General features: G+C 41.8%; 1 protein-coding gene across 1 annotated transcript in view; it reads left to right on the forward strand.

Annotated features, from left to right (window-relative positions):
- LOC146967453 (glutamate receptor ionotropic, NMDA 2C-like) overlaps positions 1-25853 on the forward strand; it is a 60386-nt gene that overhangs the window by 24444 nt on the left and 10089 nt on the right. Inside the window, exons 9-13 of the mRNA XM_085760949.1 lie at positions 3190-3401; positions 18143-18311; positions 20258-20411; positions 21387-21512; positions 23010-23239. Coding sequence (XP_085617075.1) covers positions 3190-3401; positions 18143-18311; positions 20258-20411; positions 21387-21512; positions 23010-23239 — 891 coding nt within the window. The remainder of the gene's footprint in view (positions 1-3189; positions 3402-18142; positions 18312-20257; positions 20412-21386; positions 21513-23009; positions 23240-25853) is intronic.

Below are 25853 nucleotides of genomic sequence, written 5' to 3' on the forward strand. Positions count from 1 at the left end.
CACACACACACACTCATCAAAGCCTGAGGGTGTATTGAAAAAGTACGACAACACAAAGAGACCTGAACGTAATCTCACAGCTACAGTTGAACTCATTTATTTCTGGCCTGGAAAGACCAACCTACTTTATCAATGTCACCTCCTGGCTGGTGTGTATGTATGCGTGTGTGTATGGACATGGACATGTAATTGTGCAGAAGTGGGGTTTGGTGTGTGTATGAGTGTGTGTGTGTGTGTGTGTGTGTGTGTGTGTGTGTGTGTGTGTGACAGTCACACTTGTGCAGCCACCACCAGCCTGTTCACACACACCGTCGACAACAGGACACCACTTAAAACAAGATATCACACACGCGTCTGAATCCTGACTCCTCTCTCCTTCTCTGTCTCGTTACAACCTGATCCGTCACCGCCGTTTCTTCCCCTCCTCCTCGTGTCGTGTAGCTCATCCATAATGATGACAGCTTGTGGTGTACTTGCTCTTTTCAAGTCTTTCTCTTCCACTGTGACACCCCTGACAATTTAACATGATTTTGTTCCTGAGGAGTGCTGCTGGGTGACATTTTGGACAGGAAAGCCCTCTTCCTCTGTTGGGCCCCTCTCTCTTGTTGTTTCTCTTTTCCTCATGCTTCTCACTTTTACTTTTCCACCTGTAGAATAGCCACAGGAAAAAAAAAGTTTAAAGCTGCACTGATGACTTTTTAAAAAATATTTTATGATAGCTGTATGATAGCAGACTCAGTTTCATCAGCAGAATGAAGCTGTTTTCACTAAAAAATCTCCTGTAAACTGGGTCTACACAACCTGCTCAACAAAGTTTGCGACAAGCTTAGACCCACATGTTTCCTTCAGATGCTGGTAAAAACCAAAACAGAGCTTGAAGTAGGGATGGGCAATGATTTCATAGTCAAAAATCGAATAGTTTATGACAATCGTATTTTCTGAAGAAATTTAAATGTTCCCTTTTTACTGGCGCAGAAGAAGGAGAAACATGGAAAGACTCCTACAGCCATTAGGAAGTTGTGTGAAACTCTTTCAAATAAAAAAAACTAATGAAACTGAGGTGCAGTGCAAACTCTGCAAAGTCTTTGGACGGACTTTGATGAGAAGCGGTAATGCAGAATATTCACATAGTTTTACGCCGCGAGAGGAGACTTCGTCCCTGTTTCAACTTGCTCTCATATGGTGACAATGACTTAATTGATTGGTACCGCTGTGATGATGTATTGTTATCTGGTACCGATTCTCATCACAGTCCGGGATTTCATTTTTATTTATTTTTTTCATTTTCATTTCTTTCAGTCGGTCATTTAAAACGATGGACTGGCGTTACAGCTTCTAATTTGAAATGACGGATGGCGGTGGTGGTGGTTGGGGGGTGGGGGGGGCGAATAGTCGAAGAATGGTCAAATATGAAATGCTAGGGATGAAATGCCCATGCCTATCCCTAGTTTGAAGGCTTGTAATATTGGATTGTCATTCTTGAATGGTGGACAAAAATATGGCTGGAGGAATGCCAGTGTTGCTCTGTCTGTCCTACATTGTGGGGAAGTGGAAGGAGTGGACCAATGAGAAGAGGCTACACAGGATCTTGAGTCATACTCGACACCCATAATAATGATGTCTCAATCTTGACTGCTTTAATTTCTGCCATGTTTTTTCATTTGGTCTGCCCCCAAACTGTATGCATAGCAATGCTGAATGACAGGAAAACCCCTGTAGGAGAAAAAATAAATGGATATTCTCCAATATAAAAAGCTTGATGAAACCTAGAATCAGCGGTGCAAAGAAAATTGAATTTGAGGAGATTTATATTCTTCAAGAAACGATTTGGCAAATTGAGTTTTTGGAAAACTTTTCATAAGATATTGAGGGGAAATATCTCTTAGTAATAATTTTCAGCTTGTAGAGCCACAAAAAGCTCGGTCTGTCATGTCTCCAGCATTTGTATGATTCCACCAAGTAGAAGCTGTATATATACAGATATCTGACATCAGTTCATTAGGTCATTCATGCCATGTGAAATAAAAAAAAAGAAGAACTGCATCCATTAATCAGAAAAGTCGTAGCACCTTCCCAACGAGAGCGACAACTCCTGCTCAACGAGAAGATAAGACACATGAGGATCCCATGAAAGATGAATATGAAATGATTGATCTTCACAACTGACATCTCCATGATTCACAGATGGCGCAGAGAAACAGATCACCAACTTACACATCACACTGTATACCCGCGGATGCAGATTTGTAAATCACCCATGTGCGACGACGACGGCAGAGCTTTAGCATGAGTGAGTCGAAGAACAAATCGAGAGTTGGTATGAGGAAGAGGTCTCATTAAAGCTGTGAGGGAGCGAGTTTCGTATGCAGTAAGTCAGCGCAGGCTCAGCTCAGTATGGCTCATTAGGTCGGGTTGATATGACAAACAGTCCTGGTTCTCACGGAGAAGGCTTCACTGAGCTTAGTGCAGACTTCGATAGGATTATTCATTGTCTGATGTGACATTATACAGCAATTCTGGTCCCAAGTGGCTCCCTTTGACATTAAAAAACTCAATCTGTTGCTTCCTCTTTTGCATTAGTTACTAATAGACAATACTTTTAACTGTCAGCATCTCTGTTATTGCACTTTACGGAGACCTTTCTTTTTTTTTTAAGCAAAAAAAATAAATTTGTTCATTATAAAAGCAGTTTCACAAATAGTTGAACATACAAAGTCAGAAAAAAACCCACCTATAATAAACGACACTCATCACTGGAACAGTTCCCATTTATGAACAATGACATTTCAATTTGTTTCTGCAGTGGAAGAAAAGAAAATTAATAATTGAATAATCAGTCAACAAAATGAACACAGATTGAAGGAAACACATGCGCGGATGTTTTATTAATGTGATGCAGTCGGTTTGCTCTTTGTATTAGTTTCTGGTTTCTTTTTTTTTTTTTCTTTTTGGTCTAATTCAAAGTCTTTTAAGTCTCCTCTGAATGCATTAATGAACTCTCCTTTCATCTTCTGATCCTCTTCCTCCAGGTCAGCACATGCTAATTTTTCCTTTAAAAATAATTTGTCCCGTGAAGCAGAGAAAGACAAAACAGGTGAAGAGAGGAGGGTTTGACATGAAGTGAAGGTCACGGCGGAGGTTCAGACGTACATGGATGTGGTACTGATGAGCTCTTCCTTCTCCCTCCAGGTCGGTACGTACGCTCGAGGGATCATCCAGGTGCGCTACCCGGTCTGGCCTCGCTACGGCAGCTTCCTGGAGCACGTCTCCGATGATCGTCACCTCACCGTGGCGACGCTGGAGGAGCATCCCTTCGTCATGGTGGAGAACGTGGACCCGGGCACCGGCACATGTGTCCGCAACACGGTGCCCTGCAGGCGCCAGTCGAATCAGACAGAGAGGTACTGACATTAACACACCTCGTGCATGTAAACGTTTAGAATTACATTATACATTTCAGAGGAAATTATCATTTTGCTATCTGCACAGAAAGTCAGGTATTGTGTTGGCAGCAGTGTCAAAACATTTAAATAATACCCAGTGCTACACACAGACATCTGCACCCTCCCTCTCTGCTTCTCTGCCCTAGTTTAGTTCTGAGTAGACACTGCAAACCTCCTCACTTCATTAAACACAGAGTAATTGTGGGTGCTGAGTGTCTAAGCACTTTAAAAACACACCTCCGGTGTCAAACTCGGATCGCAGCATGGCAGAAAACAGTCATTAAACAGCTATTACCTCTGACTGCCTACAACTGGTGTTCGCCAGGAATACACAATGTCTTCATTTTGTTCAAACAAACAGACAATAGAAACACTAGTCTGTCGTAACTATAATGGCAGAACTGACAAAGTATCAACCGCTGTCAGCTTAGCTCTACGGCTCCCGCTCCAACAAACCACATAAAAATATTTCACATCCACCACTGGGGAACATGATCCTCATTTTAAATCCTTAACAATCCCTGTCTCTCCCTGTAGTTGATCGGTACGTTTACACACAACAACATAATTTACATGTCACCTGCACCGCACCTGCTTGCTCGACTGTTTCTGTGAGTTGTTGTGACATCCTGCTAAAATCGATCTTTATGTCTTTTTGAGATGAATAACATGTTCTCAAACCAGGACTAAAACTCTTTCTTCTCTTAAAGGGATAGTTCAACATTTTGGCAAATTGGCCCATTGCCAGAATCTCTATAGTCATAGCAGTAGGTTCGTTACCTTTAATGGTCGGTGCAAGCTATTTTTAGAACAGCGGAGCAGAGCCGCAAGCTGCTCAGAGCTACGCTACGGAGGCATGAATTTACCTCAAAAACAACTCCATCTCGTAACGTTCTGTTATTATCTCATAGCGTGGTGAATGTGCAGGTCACAACTACTTCACGAGAGCGTGTTGGAGTTGTTAGATTGTGTATTTTATGAGTTTGATGAGGGAAACCAAGAAATCCCATTAGCCTCCGTAGCGTAGCTCTGGGCAGCTCGCGGCTCTGCTCCGTCGTTCTAAAAATAGCTTGCACCGACAATCAAAGGTACGGACCTACTGCTAAAACTATAGGGATTATGGCAATGGGCCAATTTGCCAAAATGTTGAACTATCCCTTTAAGTTCGTCTGTGAGGCAGAAAACCTGCTGTGATGTTGAGAAGGGCTCACAGGTTTCTGATCACACACATTAGTGTCTTTTCTTGATTACAAAGCTTTTTTGTGCTTTTCTGTGCTTATTCTTTAAAGTTCAAGAAACATCAATTGCAACTCTCATTTCCTGTGGACCATGACTCACCATGACTCAGAAAACTGACATTTGATTCACGGACATCTATTCAATAGCCGGAGAGAAATATATTCAGTATATTACCAGTGTCTATTAGGTATCTCTTTTGTTTGTCATCATGTGATGCTGTTGTCATGGTCACACCTCCATCCTTGGGGTCTCAACAAGGTTATTCTGTTCTTTAATGGATGTATCTTATTAAGCAGTGATGTATTCTCTTTGTTAATTAGAGTCCATATAATCGTCACATCCACGGGTGCTGTAGTGGAAACTGAAGGCTTATAGCTCTATTCTTTGCTCCTCATCAATCAAGAAGACTTTTTATCTGCAGAATCTTTATCTTCATCTGATACATTACGTTGAGTATTTGGAGTTGTGCATGTTGCCAATGCCTACTATACATTCAATAGATGCAATAAGTTCTCCAACGATTTTCTGGCGTGTGAACGTGCAGCGCTCCTCTCAATGATCTATTAATCAGGCTTAATTGTGAGCAGAGGACACACATCATGCTCTGCATACCAAAAACTGCAGGAGTCACCGTGAGAACACATGTAACTTGAATTCATTTGAACTAACTTTGGTGTAACCAGCCACAAGTTTCTGTGCACTCGTTTGGTTTGGTAATTTATTTAAAGGTCTTCATGCACATTCTTTTGTTCTGTTAGCTGATGTTTTATTAGGGCCGCGGGCAATCGCACCGGGCACTGGTCCCAACAGCTATGAAATAGCTGCAGGGACCAGTGCCCGGGCGAAGCCCGGGCACTACTGTTATTGTGTGGATTTTTTCCTAGTTATTAGTGTGACTGCTGAAGCAGTCACACTATTGTTCTTCTGTTTGGCCATTTTCTTCCGCCTTTTTACGGTCTTCTTCTAGTCCTTCATACTTTGTGCTATTTCAACAATTCATATATCAAAACGTGCAGCTTTTTTTGAACTTTATCGGCATTACTTTTCTCTTTTTAACTATTTATACTTTTTCAAATATTTAACTTTTTCACAAAAAATCTCACATTCATCAAAGTCTCAACCTCTCTTCTTCACAACTCCACTGTAGTGTAGGGGTTAGGGTGGATGTTTGCCAACCCTAAGGTCACTGGTTCGAATCCAAGGGAAGAACTCTTGTTATGTTATGTTGAATTCTGCTCTCCTCCCCCGCCTTCAATTGGTTACAGGTGTTTGTTATCTCCTTGATTACTCGTACCAGTTTGCAGCACATCATCACATTACAATGAATGACAACAGGTTTGAAAGCAGTGTGCTCTCTGTAGCCGAGTGGCAGAGTAAAGGTTTAGTGATCATATGGTCATGGGTTCGATTCCTGCCTCAGTCTTTTCACTTCATTGCTTGACTTTTGATTCCAATTATTCAGCTGTCATTGGACAGTCTTTGATTCCTCATAGTATAAAGCTCATTGTAACTCAGGTTCTCTGTGGCCATATGGTTAGTGCTCAGCCTGAAATTCACAGACATTTTCATTCTAAGTCATTCAAGCTTGACTCTCAAGCTTTCTTGATGTTGACAGTGTGCAGATCATTAACAGACAACAGTCCCTGCAACTGTGTGTGCACTGTGGCCTAGAGGCAGAGTGGAAGTCTAATAACCATGAGGATGTGGGTTCGATTCTGACCTTGGTCAAACATTTGTATGGTGATCACAGCTTGCACTATTTGCTAATTCTGCAACAGCGTTCAGTTGCTATCAGCAGTCACACCATTTCCATTCTTGGAAATGCTTTTTCTAGTTAGTGTGACTGCTGAAGCAGTCACACTATTGTTCTTCTGTTTGGCCATTTTCTTCCGCCTTTTTACGGTCTTCTTCTAGTCCTTCATACTTTGTGCTATTTCAACAATTCATATATCAAAACGTGCAGCTTTTTTTGAACTTTATCGGCATTACTTTTCTCTTTTTAACTATTTATACTTTTTCAAATATTTAACTTTTTCACAAAAAATCTCACATTCATCAAAGTCTCAACCTCTCTTCTTCACAACTCCACTGTAGTGTAGGGGTTAGGGTGGATGTTTGCCAACCCTAAGGTCACTGGTTCGAATCCAAGGGAAGAACTCTTGTTATGTTATGTTGAATTCTGCTCTCCTCCCCCGCCTTCAATTGGTTACAGGTGTTTGTTATCTCCTTGATTACTCGTACCAGTTTGCAGCACATCATCACATTACAATGAATGACAACAGGTTTGAAAGCAGTGTGCTCTCTGTAGCCGAGTGGCAGAGTAAAGGTTTAGTGATCATATGGTCATGGGTTCGATTCCTGCCTCAGTCTTTTCACTTCATTGCTTGACTTTTGATTCCAATTATTCAGCTGTCATTGGACAGTCTTTGATTCCTCATAGTATAAAGCTCATTGTAACTCAGGTTCTCTGTGGCCATATGGTTAGTGCTCAGCCTGAAATTCACAGACATTTTCATTCTAAGTCATTCAAGCTTGACTCTCAAGCTTTCTTGATGTTGACAGTGTGCAGATCATTAACAGACAACAGTCTCTGCAACTGTGTGTGCACTGTGGCCTAGAGGCAGAGTGGAAGTCTAATGACCATGAGGATGTGGGTTCGATTCTGACCTTGGTCAAACATTTGTATGGTGATCACAGCTTGCACTATTTGCTAATTCTGCAACAGCGTTCAGTTGCTGTCAGCAGTCACACCATTTCCATTCTTGGAAATGCTTTTTCTAGTTAGTGTGACTGCTGAAGCAGTCACACTATTGTTCTTCTGTTTGGCCATTTTCTTCCGCCTTTTTACGGTCTTCTTCTAGTCCTTCATACTTTGTGCTATTTCAACAATTCATATATCAAAACGTGCAGCTTCTTTTGAACTTTATCGGCATTACTTTTCTCTTTTTAACTATTTATACTTTTTCAAATATTTAACTTTTTCTGATTTTTTTCAGCTTTATAATGTGTGTGTATTGCGTCTAACGAGCAGAGCCAGAGTGGTGTCAGAGTGGAGAGAGGCAAAAAAACATTCTAGAGTTTTTCTGGCTAAACTGTCAGCACGGCCACAAATTAAACTCTAGACAAATTATTTTCTCCAGTTTTGTAGCCACACTTGTCTTCTGGCTAAAATTCTGGTCAAAAATGCAAAGAGACTTAGATAATAATTTTAAATATTTTTTAAATGCAGCCAGGGAGCTCTCTGCTCTCATTAAGCTCAATGCATTTTTTTCACATCAGCAGGAGAAGGAGCTCAACTTTGTAACTTGCTGTTAAGTGCTTTTTAATTCATTTGAATTCACCAAAAAATAGTCACAGGTCACAAAAAAGTCCTCTTCTCACTTGGTGTGGCTAATTTATATTAATTTATTTTTGTTTTAAGCATCATTGAAAAATCTCACATTCATCAAAGTCTCAACCTCTCTTCTTGATAACTCCTCTGTAGTGTAGGGTTTAGGGTAACTGCCTGCCAACCCTAAGGTCACTGGTTCGAATCCAAGGGAAGAATTCTTGTTATGTTATGTTGAATTCTGCTCTCCTCCCCCGCCTTCAATTGGTTACAGGTGTTTGTTATCTCCTTGATTACTCGTACCAGTTTGCAGCACATCATCACATTACAATGAATGACAACAGTCTTGAAAGCAGTGTGCTCTCTGTAGCCGAGTGGCAGAGTAAAGGTTTAGTGATCATATGGTCACGGGTTCGATTCCTGCCTCAGTCATTGCACATCATTGCTTGACTTTTGATTCCAATTATTCAGCTGTCATTGGACAGTCTTTGATTCCTCATAGTATAAAGCTCATTGTAACTCAGGTTCTCTGTGGCCATATGGTTAGTGTGTTAGGTGTTGTGCTATTTCAACAATTCATATATCAAAACGTGCAGCTTTTTTTGAACTTTATCGGCGTTACTTTTCTCTTTTTAACTATTTATACTTTTTAAAATATTTAACTTTTTCTGCAAATTAAACTCTAGACAAATTATTTTCTCCAGTTTTGTAGCCACACTTGTCTTCTGGCTAAAATTCTGGTCAAAAATGCAAAGAGACTTAGATAATAATTTTAAATATTTTTTAAATGTAGCCAGGGAGCTCTCTGCTCTCATTCAGCCCAATGCTGAGAATTCTCCACAACTCTGTCTGAAACATGCTTATGTCTGTGCTCTCTGTGGCGAAGTGGCAGAGTAAAGGTTTATTGATCATGAGGTCATGGGTTCGATTCCTTACTTTTTTTTTTAAGCAGAAGCCAGTGATCCTCTTATCAAAGGTTTTCTTTACCCCTCACATACTGTCTCTGTCTGTAGCCTAGTGGTTAGCTTGCTGGTCTGGAGACCTGAAGGTTGCTGGTTCAATTCTTGCCTCAACAACAATTATAGTGAATTATTTTCCCAGTTGTCCTCTGTTGACTTCTGATAACTTGCTTCATGTTGAAACTGCTGCTCTCAGCCTGAAATTCACAGAAATTTTCATTCTAAGTCATTCAAGCTTGACTCTCAAGCTTTCTTGATGTTGACAGTGTGCAGATCATTAACAGACAACAGTCTCTGCAACTGTGTGTGCACCGTGGCCTAGAGGCAGAGTGGAAGTCTAATGACCATGAGGTTGTGGGTTCAATTCCGACCTTGGTCAAACATTTGTATGGTGATCACTGCTTGCACTATTTGCTAATTCTGCAACAGCGTTCAGTTGCTATCAGCAGTCACACCATTTCCATTCTTGGAAATGCTTTTTCTAGTTATTTTTCCACTTCCGGCCAGATTTCGATTCGCTACTAGTCCTGCAACTCGAAGAGTTGCAGGACATATTATATATCAAAACGTGCGTCTTGATCGGGATCGCTGTGCTATTACTTCTCTCAACAGTTTACGAATTTTTCGCGACGTAGTCGCGAAAAACTGCGCAAAAATTTTGCATGTAAGTCAATGGGACGGGCGGAAAAAAAAGAGCGAAAAAGACCAATCATTGGAGTTTAACAAAAGTCTACTGCTCAGGCATACTTTCACCTAGAGACTCCATTTAAACTTTAAACAGTAGACACAAGTCTTGTGTATTGTCGTATTACTCCACGTTTTGATAGGTCATATAGTTTTTGATCAATCCCTGATCAATGACCATGATCATTTTTGGAGAAATTATGAGTTTATAATGGGTGTGTATTGCATGGAATGTTCGTGTCAGAGTGCGTGACATCATCGGTTAGAGTGGGAGAGAGTGAAGAAACATTCTGTATTTTTTCTGGATAAATTGCCACCACGGCCACAATTTACACTCTACAGACATAATTTTTTCAGAATTTGTAAGACAAACTTGTTATCTCTCATGTCATGTGCTCAAAATATCAGAGAGACTTACAGAACTTACAGAATCAGCCTCTGAGTGCGGCCACGTCTGTCCCTGCTCCTCATTGAGTCCAATACAAATATTTTCTGAGAGGAGCAGAACGGCCTGATGTTTTAAAACTGCCAGCGTCGCCAAAATATTTACTGTAGAAACACCAAATCGTACCGAAATTTTCAGTAAGTCCTTAGAGCAACGTTGATCTGTGTTTTGTTCTGATAGGAGTTACCGTTTTGTCATGCTAAGCCTAATTGTGAGGCCGGTTTAGAGGCAGAAAATGGCTCTTTTTCTCCACGTTTCTGTCTGCCTCAGCCTGCGGGGGCCCCTATCGCCGTGGTAACCTCTTTGATCCTCAGGCCAGAGCTCGTTAACTTCATAAACAATCCACCTGGCGCTCGTTTAAATGTTTATAAACACAGACACAGCTAAATCAGACTGACACAGGATGCAGCTACTAACTAACTATGTGTCAAGTCAGTCACACACACACACACACAGACTCTAGAGCCAGCTTCATGTGATTACAGTCACACACACACACACACACACAGTGTGACACAGGATGCAGCTACTAACTAACTATGTGTCAAGTCAGTCACACACACACACACACACAGACTCTAGAGCCAGCTTCATGTGATTACAGTCACACACACACACACACACACACACACACACACCTACACACACACACACCTTCATGTGATTAAAACACAGTTAACGTGCAACAGAATTTAAACTTAAACCATGATTTAATCTGGTTTTAAAGTTAAACCTTGTTGGTGTCACACACACACACACACAAACACACACACACACACACACACAGTTAACCTAATGTGGTTACAGCTCCTCCATATCAGTGCTTATAGAAAGATGATCATGTGTCTGTCTGATCAGCTCTGTCTTGCGCTTAAGATCGTGGGTTTGATTCCCATGTTGACAGAGATGGCAAAATCGGCAGTAGCCCCGCGGCCCATTCAAAATTTCCCGAGAGGAAATTTTCTAGTTGCTGTTGCTGTTGCTCTTGGCAGAAGCCTTCCTCACTCCACTCTTCACCCACTGTCACACTTTGTCTTCACTCTGGAGGGTTTTTTTTTATTTCTGACTTTATTCTAACTGGAGGATTTTTCTCCCTGCCTGTTATCGATCATGTTACTGTGTATTCATGCTGCTCTGTTGTTTACCTGCAGCAAGGTGGGACCATCCCGAACATACAGACAAACTAACTTTTACAGATATGTTTGTGTTGCATTTCCATTACATATTTTGAGAATGGTATATTTTAAACCATTGTTCCAATCTTGCTTCATACTGACCAGGCGCGGCGCCAGGATTTCAATTTTGGATGGGCCAGAGTAATTTTGGATGGGCCACTTCTCAGGAAAAAATAACACTAACATACATATAGTTGGAAATTATTCCTCAATGACTCGTTCGTGTCTATATTGCCTTGAAAGCATACACCATTTCTACTGAGACCTATGGCTGAGACGAGCTTTGACAGCGCGGTGCGCCGCTCTCTCTCCCGTTAAAAGTTAATCTAGCTCACCCAGCGGACCCCTCTCTCTCTCTCTCTCTCTCTCTCTCTCTCTCTCTCTCTCTCTCTCTCTCTCTCTCTCTCTCTCTCTCTCTCTCTCTCTCTCTCTCTCTCTCTCTCTCTCTCTCGTTACCGGTAATATGTTTAACCAAATGCACGAAAAGCCAAATCAAATCAGAAATGCGTAGCCCACTTCTTTTAAACTCAGAGACATTTATTTTCATAAAGTAATAAAATATCTGGACATTTTAAAATAAACAAGTTCTTACAATAGCCTGTCATTAAACAAGTAAGCCTAACATCAGTGTTTCGTCTTCTCCTTTTTTTTTCTTTTTTTCTTTTAACTCACAGACATATTTATTTCAATAAAGCAGGCTGATAAAATATCACTAACATAGCCTATAACATTAAGACAAAGGCTGCAAGGAATTGAAGAAAACAAACAAAACAAGTCCTTACAATATTTCATTATAGCCTACTGTTGTAAAACAAGTAAAACTAACATCAGTGTTTCTCATCTCACATCCGTCTCTGTTCCTCCGTAGGAGCAGTCTTTTTTTTCTTCTTTTTCTTAACTCACAGACATATTTATTTTAATAAAGTAGGCTGATAAAATATCACTAACATATAACATTAAGACAAAGGCTGCAAGGAATTGAAGAAAACAAACAAAACAAGTCCTTACAATATTTCATTATACTGTTGTAAAACAAGTAAAACTAACATCAGTGTTTCTCATCTCACATCCGTCTCTGTTCCTCCGTAGGAACAGTCTTTTTTTTTCTTCTTTTTCTTAACTCACAGACATATTTATTTTAATAAAGTAGGCTGATAAAATATCACTAACATATAACATTAAGACAAAGGCTGCAAGGAATTGAAGAAAACAAACATAACAAGTCCTTACAATATTTCATTATACTCCCTATAGGAGCAGTCTACGGGGTTTGCTTTTGAATATGTTGATTATTTCATCATAGTCTAAGGTTACCGTTATATCTCTTTCAAATGTTAACAGGCAGAGTGAGTTCAGGCGAGTGGTGAGCATCGAGCTCCTAATGGCAGTTTTTATTCTCTTAACGCTAGAGAAGACACGCTCAACTGTACATGATGTCATAGGTAGGGTGATCAGTGCTTTTAAGAAGCCATGGACACGAGGGAAGACTTCCTCACTACATATGTCCATCACATCTAAAAGAGTTTTAAAAGTTTCTCCTCTTTCTCTCTTTCTTGCGACGTGCTGGAGAAACACTGAAAGCTCTGACTCTGTCACGCTGATATGGAAAATCTTCCCTGCATCATTGAGATTTTTTGTCATGTCTGACACGCTGCCCTCACAAGAAGCTGCCAGTAGAGTTCCTGCTGTTTTCATGAGTCCGTATGAGTCGTTATGGAACCTGGCGCTGAGTTCATTCAGCTGGCAGTCTATTATTTGGTTTAGTATGGCTCGCAAGTCATTGTCACTCCTCACTCTTGTAGATTTCCCCAGTGACACAGTAACTGTACTTTCCCGAAATCGACTTGGGAGCTTTCGTGAACGGGAGGGCAAAGATATATCCCAACTGTCAATATTATTGTCTCCCATGATTTTATTCGTCATTGCCAGCATATTCAAGAATCCACTGTCACAGTGGTCGCTGGTGCGGATGTCTGTCAGTGACTGTTTAAGGTTTTCAATCAGATCCACCGTGTCTGTCACTGATACACTGATGGACTGGAGGCCTTTGGTTGCAAAGTCTGATTTGCTGAATAGTTCTTTAAAGAGTACAAGGAGAAATATGAATTTCTTTGTTCGCATCTGTTGCAATAGTGACTGCGCATCAATTTGACTCTGCCCTCCCTCTTCTGCATATCCCGACAGTACTTCAACTATTACGTCATAAAGAGCGAACACTTTACTCACGGCTGTTGATCTGGAACTCCACCTTGTGTCACATCCTCGCTCCAATTCCAGTGATCTCCGATCTGGGTGCATTTCTTTTTGTGCGTCAAGGAAGCGCGCATGCCGTTGACTGCCACACATGAAGGTGTGCAGAGAGTTCAGGGTATCAAAAAAAGTTGATGCATCAGCTGATGTGCGTGCCACAGATGCCAGGACTAGATTCAGTCTATGAGAGTGACAATGCACGTAGATTGCATTTTGAAAGGTGCTCTTGAGGATGGCTTGAACACCCCCCTTATGTCCAGCCATAACAGACGCGCCATCAAATCCGAATCCCACACAGAGGTTTGGGTCCAGCTCAAAAGGTGACACAACTTCCATTATTTTTTTGGCAATGGCTTCAGCTGTCATTTCTTCTGTATCCACAAGGCCGATTGCTCGTTCCCTCACAGATCCCATGTACACATATCTTAAACAGACAGCCACCAACTCTTTTTTAGATATGTCCTTACATTCATCGGCTAGTATTGCATAGAAAGTTCCTTCTGATCCACGTAGCTCCTTTTTTATGTGTCGCAACAGCAGCGTGGATGCAGCATTTAGCAAGTCGTTTTGAATGTCATGGCTGAGCATTTTTGCATTATTCGGAATAGCATCCAGTCGCCTTTGTACATCTGGATTGTGTTTGCAAATGAGTTTAAACAACTCAAGGAAGTTACCAGCATTTTTGACCTCATCTTCATGTTCACGGAATCCGCGTAGAGGTATCTCCTGCTTTGCACATGTAAGCACAATGTCAAGAATTACTTTTATGTGCTCCCGATTTCTTTCAATTGTCTCACTTTGTCGGCCCTCTGTGTTGATGAGCTGATGGATGATTGTGCCACGATCCGATTTGTTACATTCTCTGTAATTATTATATTTTTCCACAGCCATCTGATGAGCTCTGCTGCTTTCATGTTTAAAACAAGCAGTGTTCATGTGCTTCCAATCTTTATATCCACTTTGTCTGAATTTTTCTTCCCCGCCTCTCTCTCCAAAATGCCGACACATTTTACAAAACACCGCGTCCTTGACAACACTGTATTCTAAAAATACGTACTTCTCGTACCAGTGTGAGGAGAAGCTCCTGGCCTTGTGCCCAAAAACTGTGATGGGGTACTGCTTTAGTTTCGTCTGTGTAGCCGGTTCATCTATTGCAGACAGGTCCGCTGGAGCCGATGAGCCACCGGAGCTTGACTGGCTGGCTGCTGCTCCTTCTGGCCCGCCGACGGGACCCTCTTCCCGCGCTGAGCCCGCGCTAGCTTGCGGAGAGGGTGCAGGTGCTGACGCAGCCGCATCTGGTGGTGACTCGTCGGTTCTAAGCCTTTTGACAAAGTTGAAAAGCGATGTCTGTCGAGCCATGTGTAGGCTAACATCAAGCGTTTCGCCGTCTTCTGCATGGATGTATTAGCTATAGCTAGGTCTTCTGCCTGAAGGCTAAATAGGCTCTACCTACAGTAAAATGCCAAACGTCAACTGTACACAGCGGACGTAAAATGGCCTGTTGTGATTGGTTCAGACATCACACATGTTAGTAACCAAATAAATATTATATTTCCTTTTTATATATATAAAGGGCGACGTTTTTAGTATTTATTCTGAATTTAGATGTTAATTTTAATAATTAAAAATAAAAGTTAAGAAAAATGTTCACCCTGTCATTTTGGATGGGCCAGTTGTACAAGTGGGTGGGCCCAGGCCCGTTAGGCCCACCCATAACGCCGCGCCTGATACTGACATAAATAGTGCCTCCATTTTTATTACTATGTATATAAAAGAAAAGACAATCTAGCTTTTAGAAAACATTTGGCTGCTGCCTCACATTATTAAACAAAACACAACAAGCTAATCCTGTGCATACATGCAATCACGTTCATTCGTTTATCACAAATCCTTCTGGAATGATGTGAATGTAAATCATCAGCAGCCGAACAGGCTGATGAAGTGAGTTTTGTAATAGAAAAGTAGTAGAAACACGCAGAGTATGTTCTTATGTATTTATTTCTTTGCTTATGTAACAGTTTATTTACAGATGAACATTGTGATTTACAGATAATCAACACAACAGATGTCATGTTTAAAAGGTGCAAGTTATTTCTTGTCACCTTGAAATAACAAAAAAAAAAAAAAAGAGTTATCAAAATGTAATATAAATGTGAAACAGCATTAGAGTTTCCTTTTCGAAGTTGTCAGTGCTGAACATGAAACTCTGGCTTCTGTCTGTCCATCAAACCAGAGACCTCCACAGCCGCGAGTGGAGCTGTCTGTCGTGAACAGTGACGGGCATCAGTGCATACGTCTACGTGTACGCTCCCCGCACTGCAGATCTTTTCTGAAGTCAGTAATTGAAGTGACATGTGTGATGTAACTTTATACAGCGAGCGGAAGGTGTCCTCTTTACGCAGTAAAAACAAACTGGTTTCAAGAAAATCGTCCTCACAAAACATGATATCCTGTTTGTGTGTGTATGGGTTTGTTTTACTACAGTATATCCACGGGGACTGTGCTTACGGAGGCCAAAACCAAGACTGCAGGTGTTTAAGTGGCTGTTTGAGGGTTCAGACTTCACTAGAGCGATGCATTCAGTGGTGATGGTAAAGGTTAAGGTAACACAAAGTCCCCAGAAACATAGCGTCATGGAGTTATGTGTGCATGTGTATGTGTGGGTGGGTATGTATCGTTTATGCAGATTGCGGAGCTGACCATGGCTGGCACATTAATTACAGAGAGAAATATGTAACGGTGGTTGTTGGGCGCGATGGCACATTGATTGCCAGTAAAGAAGATTTATCTGTCCAACGTGGGGACATCTGTCATAGCATGGGACAATGTTATCCCATCCTACCCTCTTTCTGTTTTCTCTTTCACCATTGCTCTCCGGCTGGCATGTCCCATTTGGACGGTGACCAACAAAAAGAGAGAAGGAAAGAGAGGGAGAGAGAGAGAGAGAAGACTGCTGCCATATAAACCAGTTAATCTTGCTGTTGTGTCTGAACAGCTTCCTTGCAGAGCAGATGTTTAGCATGATTAAAACTTTTTGTGTAGCTCATTAAAAACCCTTTCTATGGCCAGATGATGGCTTCTTTTGCCAGAGAACTGAGCTGATTAAGAGCAAGAGGAACTCCACCCTAAAATCCAACTTTACAAATCTTGGCCACTTTATATAATTACATGCAGCGGTGCAGATAAATGATGTAATAATGTTATAAGAGTTGCTACTTTCTTCACTGGCACTTAATATGATTATTGCATGTATTTTATCCAACATGAATGATATTTATCTACAGATTAAATATCAAACAGAGACTGGAGTCTGCCCTCCTTTGGTCGTGCCCTCGTTTCCCTCCAGACCGAAGTCTTCCTCTGTCAGGGCCTCGTCTGGCTGTTTACTGTGTACTTCCTGTCAACCGTTCACCTGAGATTCCTCCTCTCTCTCGCTCTCTCTGGTCCAACTCCCTCATGGTGCTTCCCTCCACGCTGCACTAGTTTCTGGGCATTTTGTGGAGAAACACACGGCAACAACACAACTGCTGCTTAAACCCTCAGAGGATCCTGCACTGGTACGCGTGCATGTGTTTGTGTGCGAGACGGAGAGAGACGCGGCCCAGTTTAACTGCGTTCATGTGTGTGTCTGTGTGTGTTTGTGCATTGTTAGCGGAGTGTGTATAATGACGACAGGTGGCCAGATCCTGCAGCAATTAATTAACGCTGCGTTTATCAGAGGTATTGACTCCTGTGAAAGAAGGCAGCCTTTCAAAAACACTTAAAAACGAGTCCACAATGAACACTCACACATTTGAAAACAATCAACCTGAATGTTAATTAACAGCTTGACTGTTTTTTATTCACCCTCATTTGCTCAATCACATGCTCTCCCTGCCGTCTTCTGCTCTTTTGCTGACTCATTGACAAGAGGTTATCTCCATCACACACACATACACACTGTGACTCAGCCCTTGTAGATTTAAACCTCCTCTCTGGCAGATGGATAAATGAAGAAGCAAAAAAAAAAAGAGGAAGATAGTTTTTTTTTTTCCTAAGGAAGTGTGTCGACTTCATTTTCGGTCTGTCTGCTCATAACTTTTATTGTCCACTGTCGCTTGAAGCTGCTCTCCATTGTTTTTTCGTTCTGTTATTTTTCACCATTTCCTGTCCTTCCACTCTCTTCTTCTACACCCCATTAAGTAACAAGGCCACAGAGAGGAAGTGACTGCATCCCTCAAAAATGCTGCACACCTTAATGGCCTTTGATTAGAGGCCACAGTCGCTCAACCATTCACTGTGGGCCCTGTCACACTGCCTGTATGTGTGTGTGTGTGTGTGTGTGTGCGCCAATTTTCAGTCGTCTCCTCAGTCTCTCTGAAAGACACCTTGTTAACAGGCATTGATTTTAGCTAATGAACCAGCCATCGCCTGCCCTTCACTTCGCTGTCGTGGACGATGGTCAGTGTCAGCGTCGGAGCCGGCGACTATTTAGCACTCGCTCCCCGAAACAAAGTGAAACACAGGAGAAGAATCACAGGAGCTAAAGATAGCAACATTCCCAGTTGCCACGGAGGCTTTTTGATCACAAGATGTTGAAACAAATCTGCATTTTTTTTCCTTCTGTCTGTCTCTCACAGCATCATTGGCCACGCAGAGTCCTACACCAAACTGTGCTGTAAAGGCTTCTGCATAGACATCCTGAAGAAACTGTCCCGCACCATCAAGTTCTCCTACGACCTCTACCTGGTCACCAACGGAAAACACGGGAAGCTGGTCCGTGGGACGTGGAACGGGATGATTGGGGAGGTGAGAATGAGGGATGAGAAGTTATTTAAAGAAGGATAAAATCCCTGAACGGAGCAGCTGGTGCAGCTGTGTTTGATTAAAGAAAGATGTTCACCCACAAACCTGTCTTAAATAAATGGAGCTTTAGGCTACGGCGTGCCCTGATTTGGTAAGTGCTTTGTGTTTAGGATGTTAGGCAGAGCTGCACCGTCAGGAGAAGCAAAACCAGGCAAATACTTGGGGCCCCCCCCAAAGAGAAGAGGAGCCCCTAATCCCATCATATTGGCACATTTTATCATGACAATTTAATGAAAATTAAAACTTCCTTAAAGGACTAGTTCACCAAAAAATTGAATTCAGTCATTATTGACTCACCCTCATGCTGATGAATACTCTGGAGTAGTTTTTTATTCCTCAAAGTGCATCTGGAGACCCGGGAGGGCGGTTCGTAGTCCAACGATATATGAGAGTATTCCTCCATCCTGCTCGTCCGCTGCAATCCAAGTGTCCTGAAGGGATATAGTCCAGAGTTTACTCGACATTACATCATTTAGGACAGGCAAATTCAATACAATTTAGTTTTATGGGCCTTTTTGTGTCAGGCGCTATTGACTCTCATATAAGGAATTTCATTTTTTGGTAAACTATTCCTTTAAACTTCCCTTGAAGACAATGTACATTGCACTTGTTTTGCCCAACCCCTCCTTGTCTGTATGTGGTTGGTGCTGGGAAAGCTGCATACGATGGATTTACCAGAGCTTTTTTTCTGTAAATATCTGTCAGCTGCAGCTGGAAACAAGACTCATTAGAGAAACATAAGAGTAAAGCTGTGGATTTAAAATCAAAACAATGAACTGACAGTCACTAAAACACTTCATGGAGCTGAGAAGGCATGTGGTGATGGGTGATCACTCTCTCAGGGTTTGTGACTTTCATTTTGACTCATTTTTAAAGAAATTATTCTAACTATTAAAAAAAAAACTGAAATAAAACTGAATGAATAACAGCAAAAACAGCTGCCACTTTATCCCCTTAGTGTCTTAAATTCATTGCACTTGGTATCAAATCTTAAAAATTACCTTCAAGGCTCATGTCCCATCAAGTGGGTGCAGAATGAAGTGTGACAATCAGTTTGTGAATCTCGGAGCGTTTAGACCAGAGGAACAGATTACATTCTCCTCCACCAGCTGAGAACAATCCATTCAACCCTGTAGCTAACGGCACCGAGTCACAAAAGCTAAAAAACAAAAAAGACAGATGTTTGTCTTGACTGAAAAGATACAAGCCTCGACTTTTAATTATGAAAATACTTAATACAGCTGTGACACAGATGCAGCGATGGAAGCAGCAGCCGTACGGTTCGGTGGATGACAGCCACGAGACACAGTGTCTCTGTGACAGTGTTTCTTTGATTCGCGGATGGGTTTTATGTAGGTCAGTGGTGTGAGGCCGCGGAGCTGAGTCACACTTTTCAACCACACACACACATAGACAGCAACAGAAACACAGGTGCATCCGAAAGTGAGACGCCCTGAACAGGTGTTTCTCAGGAGACACTTCTTGCTTGTGTTTCTGTGCCTGAAGCACTCTGCTCTGAGTCTGTACCTGTGTGTGTCTGAGTGTGTGTGCGCTACATTCATGAGGAAAAGATTTCTCTCTGCAGAAAAGCTCGAGTCTGAGCTGCAGCCTCGTCTCTTTTCCTCGATGCTCAGATGATGTGACAAATACGTTTCCATTAATCTCTGCAGGCAGCCATTATTACAGTCAACACCTTACTGTAAAGCACAAAGTGTTTGTTCCTTTGTGGGTTCAAATGTTCAAATGCTGTTTAGGAAATTCAGAATTTGCTCTCTTTTCAGCAAAGATGAGTTTCTAGGGATTAGGGGGGAAAATGTTTCTGACACAGCTGCCCATCAAAGTGTCACTCTGCTTCACTTTGTGCGCTGCGTTTGTCTTTATTTCCTCAGGTTGTGTACAGACGAGCTGACATGGCCATCGGCTCCCTCACCATCAACGAGGAGCGTTCAGAAATCATCGACTTCTCGGTGCCGTTTGTTGAGACGGGCATCAGCGTCATGGTCGCCCGCAGCAACGGGACCGTTTCTCCATCAGCTTTCCTGGGTGAGAATAAACCACTGCTTCTTCAAAATTAGGGATGTCACATTATAAATTTTCTTGGTACGATTTTTGTCAGAGAAATAATCATGGTGTTACAATTATCACGATTATTATGCATTAATTAATTTCACAACACTGTGAACGTGTAAAATCAAATATAGTCAAATTATAATTACATGACTCATTGTTTGCGCAAAATATTTCAAGTATCTATTCAATTATGACCAATTAATAACCCCTCAGGGGAATGGTTTGAAATATTCAGGTCATAAATTGTCATCTATACCAAATGTTTACATTTATTTTAATCGTTTTTTTGTTGTTGTTGTTTTTAAATAAATGACATAAACATTTAAACTTCTACCAATTCAATACGTTAGTTAGTTAAATGGACCAGTATCTGAGCATTTACCTTTAATTTTGGCACACATCTGTCGATATGGTTCCGACATAATCTTTTTTGGGAAGTGAATCTTTACGATTAATTAATTGTGGCGTTTAATACCACGATTAATTGTGAAAACAAGTAATCGTGACATAGTTAAAATCAAACTGGTCATAACCTACGTTATCCTGGTGTGTGATGTACAGTACGCGTTAGCCACGTTGCTGCCAACCTCTTCCTCACCGGCTTCTCCCAGGATGGCCTACTTAAACGAGTTCTGTCTCTGCAGACGCTTCAGGAAACTTCCCATTAAGCTTTTATCCCGGTGATAACTGTAGCCTACAACTAAATCCCCTTACGTGCCGCTCACACACCTAAATCCCCTTTTCCAAACCCCAAACAACAAAATTCAGCACAAAATGAATGGCGCACGGCTCTCCTTCTCGTTTTCACATCAGTCGGCTCTCCGTCCTCCCTCCTGCTATCCTCCTGCCACACATGGTGACCTCCATCACAGGCTGCAGTGGAGAGGCAGGAAGCACAAAAGAGACTTCCTCTAATCCTTTATGTCTGTGCCTTCACTCCTCCTCCAGAGCCCTACAGCCCGGCAGTGTGGGTCATGATGTTTGTGATGTGCCTGACCGTCGTGGCGGTGACAGTATTTGTGTTTGAATACTTCAGTCCCGTCGGCTACAATCGAAGTTTGGTGAGCGCCAAAGGTGAGTTTCACGTCTCTTTTGCTTCACTTTCACTTCCTCTTCCTACAGTGAATGATTTAAAAGTGAGTGATCCTTACAGCATAATCACAACAGAGGTAAACAGAGATTCCTGTATAAATCATATTTTGTTAACCTCACATGTTTCTGCAGTGTCTGCTGTTTTCTCAGTGTAATCTCAAAATATATTAGGTTATTTGTGTCTGCTTCATCTAAAAATATCCAAAGCTGCAAAATAAAAAAATAAAAAAAATCCATAAAAATGTTCTTAATTTGCATCTTACAAAGCATTTTCACAGTAAGCCTGTGTGCCAGCCACTAAATCCAGCCCCATCTGCACATCCCGCGACGTTAAGAGTTCCTCAACAGGATTTTGGGGAGAGGGCTAATCAATCCCAGAATACAGCGCTGACAGAGCGTGCCTTGTCTGCGGGTCCGAAAGGTCATTTTCCTGTTTTAATTAGCATTCGTAGCTGCGCTAATCGAACTGTGATTGATGGCGGTGGCACCCTTCGTTGCTGCACATGAGCGGCGGTGGCAGAGAGCGATGGAAAACGGGGCCGAGGCTGTGAAATTGTTCCGTTGTTTGGGAGTTCGCAGAAGGGCGCGAGATAGCTGGTGAATACTTATACGGAGAACAGTAGACATATTTAGTTTGATGAGAGAATGTGTAAACAAAAATGTGGCTTTAAAACATCAGTGGGACACCTATGACACATTTTGCCTCAGGTGCATGAAGAAGAGAAGTCTGAATAATAACTTTATTTTCACACCCTGATGAAAACAACAAGCTGAAACACGTTGATCTGACAGTAAAATTGCTCTTCATACTTAAAGTGTTGCTGTTGTTTCTTACCTATGTTTCTCAGGCGCTATTGATCCATGCAGTATAGTAGTTTTGGTTTTACTTCAAGTTTCCAAATATCTCTATCTGAGATTGCTGCCTCTTTTGTCCTACTTCAGCAGATGCCCAATAATGACCTGTGTTTTTGTTCAAATGACAAAACCTCTCCAGCAGCTGCATGAATTATGAGAAAAGCAGGAAACAGTGCAGCAGTTTCTCTGCAGAAAACAGAGGTCTTAGTATTCACCTCGTATCTCCCACAGAAAGTCGACGTTGGTTAACCAAGTGTTGGTTTTACCTCAAAAATCTAAATGATAATCATGACAGAATAATAGTTTTTGTCCCTGAATGTAAGCAAACATGATCTATTATTTGAAACAGACTGTCATGTGTGGTGGTGCTTTGCCCTTGGTAGCGCTGCATGTGTGTATTTTGGTCTGGAGTGCTGTAGCTGACCTTTACCTATTTTAGTCAGTTAAGGGCCCTTCACTTCAGCAAAGCAAAGGTCGTCCTGTTTGTATTTCTACCTTCATGTAAACAGGTCCTTTAAAGATAAAGAGCCCTTTTCTCCCTCTGGGTTGTTTTGTTTTCCATATTCAATGCAGGACCTTGTTAGCAGGATCTCTACAGACTCTCTCCTCTGTCTGTTCCCTCAGCTCCTGGCGGCCCCACGTTCACCATCGGGAAGTCAGTGTGGCTCCTCTGGGGCATCGTCTTTAACAACTCAGTCCCCATTGAAAACCCCAAAGGAACAACAAGTAAGATCATGGTCCTGGTCTGGGCCTTCTTTGCCGTCATCTTCCTGGCTTCTTACACCGCCAACCTGGCTGCCTTCATGATCCAGGAGCAGTACATCGACACAGTGTCGGGCCTCTCCGACAAGAAGGTAAGAGACTGAACAGACAAGAGTTTTACTGGGTGTGTATAACAACCTCAGAGTGATTATGAGGCAGGACGTCTATTTAAAGTCCACTCAGACGCTCAAAGAGCAGACTGTTTTTGTGGAGCACTGAGATATGGAAGAAACCACGTCTTTGTGTTTGAATCCAGCTCATGCCACATCATGTCCTCTTTTCTCTATTCATCTGCATTGACTCACAAACTCTGGGCAGACGAGAGACAAAAGACTTGAAGAGAGCCTTCAAGATGAATTCAAGTAAAAGGACTTTGTTGTGAACGCCTCTGTCCTTTCCATATCAGTGGGGATCCTGGTGGCATGAATGACTAATCAATTACTGCCTTCTGTCAATACAGATGGTGTCTGAGTCTCGACTTGTCCTGTCAGTGTTTCGGTCTGTCCATCAATATTCCCCCTGCGTCGTCTCCAGCTCTCGTCTCGCTCACGCTGCTAAAACAAGATCGCAAAATGTCAAAGATTTAAAAAAAAAACACAACAAGAAAAAGAAGTCACAGAGGAAAACAACGCCCACAAATTCCTCTACCACTTAAGTGTGTGTATGTGCACAAAGACACACACACACACACTCAACCTGGAAACAGGGCCTCAGAGGAGCTTTACAAGAAAGCAGTTCATTCTTCACAGATAGCGAAAACAACTCCCAGGCAGGGATCAGCAGAGCCACCTCATTGATCTATGGTTGTATTAACTGACTATATTAACTTTATGCAGATGCATTATGTCCCACAGCATAAAAGATTGATATAAATTACCACACAGCACAACCTCAGCTCGGCTGGCCCTAAATTCTGCGATCCTACAACACAGAGGATTAGAAAGGGGGGATGGGGGTGGGGGTGGGGGCTTTAGGGTCGTAGGCTGGCTGGGTTCACATCTCACAGGTTTAAAGGATAAGGTTGATGGTATTCTGTCTTTTTCTTATCGTCAATAAATGCCATGAAGAAGACCATGACCTACAATGTGTTTCTCCCGATGCTTCTTCTGCTGCTCCTTGTTGCATTGTGGGAAAATCTGACCGAACCTGGTGATGAATTCATATTTGGACCTGATTAAACATGTGAAACCAAAACCAGCCAGTCATGGTGGTTTACCTATCAGGACTAGCTCATGATGACATTAGAGAGTTTCATAATGCAACAGTTGACTTTAAGCTGCAGGAGAAAGACAAACTTGACACTGTCACACAGTTTTTATTCAGTCATACAATTAATAGTTTTATGGACTGTGAGTACATTTGTTTAAAAAAAAAAGTTAATTTGAGTGTAACACAGGCTATTGTTCACCTCCATCCTCCCTCTCCATCCACAACCTCACTCTCTCTGTGCTGTGATGATAAAACCATGACGCTGTCCATGGTGCTGAAGAACAGACAGATTCATTCAGTACCAACTCTTCATGTGATATTCAATTGTCTCTATAATAGGTAGTTGTTGTCAGGTTAAATTGAAACTAAACAATGCACTGGAATATAGCACGATTTTACTTGTTTTAAGGCTAAATATAGGAGAAATGAAATGAAATAATGTTGTTGTGAGCTGCTGATCCTATTTTTTCCAAGGAAGTCTGAAAGATAAGATAAGTCATATGGTGCTAGACAGGTGTCGTTGACAGACGGTCACGCTGACTCCCTAATTCACTCCTGGTTTCTATTTTGACAGGACTAGAGGTCATTGATTCTGTTAAATGTCACTAATTACTGTGTATTCCCCACATAATGCCAGCTCCAGCAATTAAAAGGCATTCATTAACTGGTACAATTACAAATTGACAACTCTCTTTCTCCTACAATTGGTACAAAAATGACAATTATACACAGGAAAATTACTGTGAAATGAGTCTGAACTGTGAAATAAAGTGTAATAACCTCACAGCTCCCATTCTCCAACTCGCCTTAATTATCATGCGTCACGTAATTGGAGCTGATAGTTGATCCCTCTAGTTATTAGATACACTGACACACTGAAGACCCACTGCAATACAACGGAATAATAAAGCTCATTAGAAGGAATATGATTTGACCCTGCTCAGGTCGACTGCAGCATGAAGGCATAACTAAAACAATAATCAATAATCTGTGACACAGAAAGCAGCAATACAATTGAGCTATTGGATCAATATATTTTGGCCTTTAAATGGGGATTTTTGTTCTTGAAACATTATTGACATACCCTTACACACACACATCAAGAGTTATTGCTTGCTATGTTGGATCTCTGTGTAGTCAGTGATGGGGGAAGTTCACTTATATGAAGTACACACAGAAAGGACCCAGATGCCGGACTCAGACAAGATGAGGATTGATGAGGAAAAAGGTTTATTGGATATCGATTGGCTGGTGTAGAGGTGGCCAGGAATGGGAGGTGAGGACAAAGAGGGGGTGGGGGGGGGGGGCAAACCTGGCCGGTAGTAGGGGGGGGGCAATCAGGCAAAGAAACAGGCCGAGGAAACTGGCAGGTGAGAAGTGATGCTTGAGCACAAAGAAAAACAGGTTGTCCAACAAGTATTGGCCTGAGACGTTCGTCTACCACTGCAGTCACGGTAAACGATCTGGCGAGGAACGGTTGGACAGCCGGGGTAGATA

Source organism: Trachurus japonicus, chromosome 19, assembly GCF_045865225.1.
Source record: "Trachurus japonicus isolate A0001 chromosome 19, Traja_1.0".
NCBI lineage: Eukaryota > Metazoa > Chordata > Actinopteri > Carangiformes > Carangidae > Trachurus > Trachurus japonicus.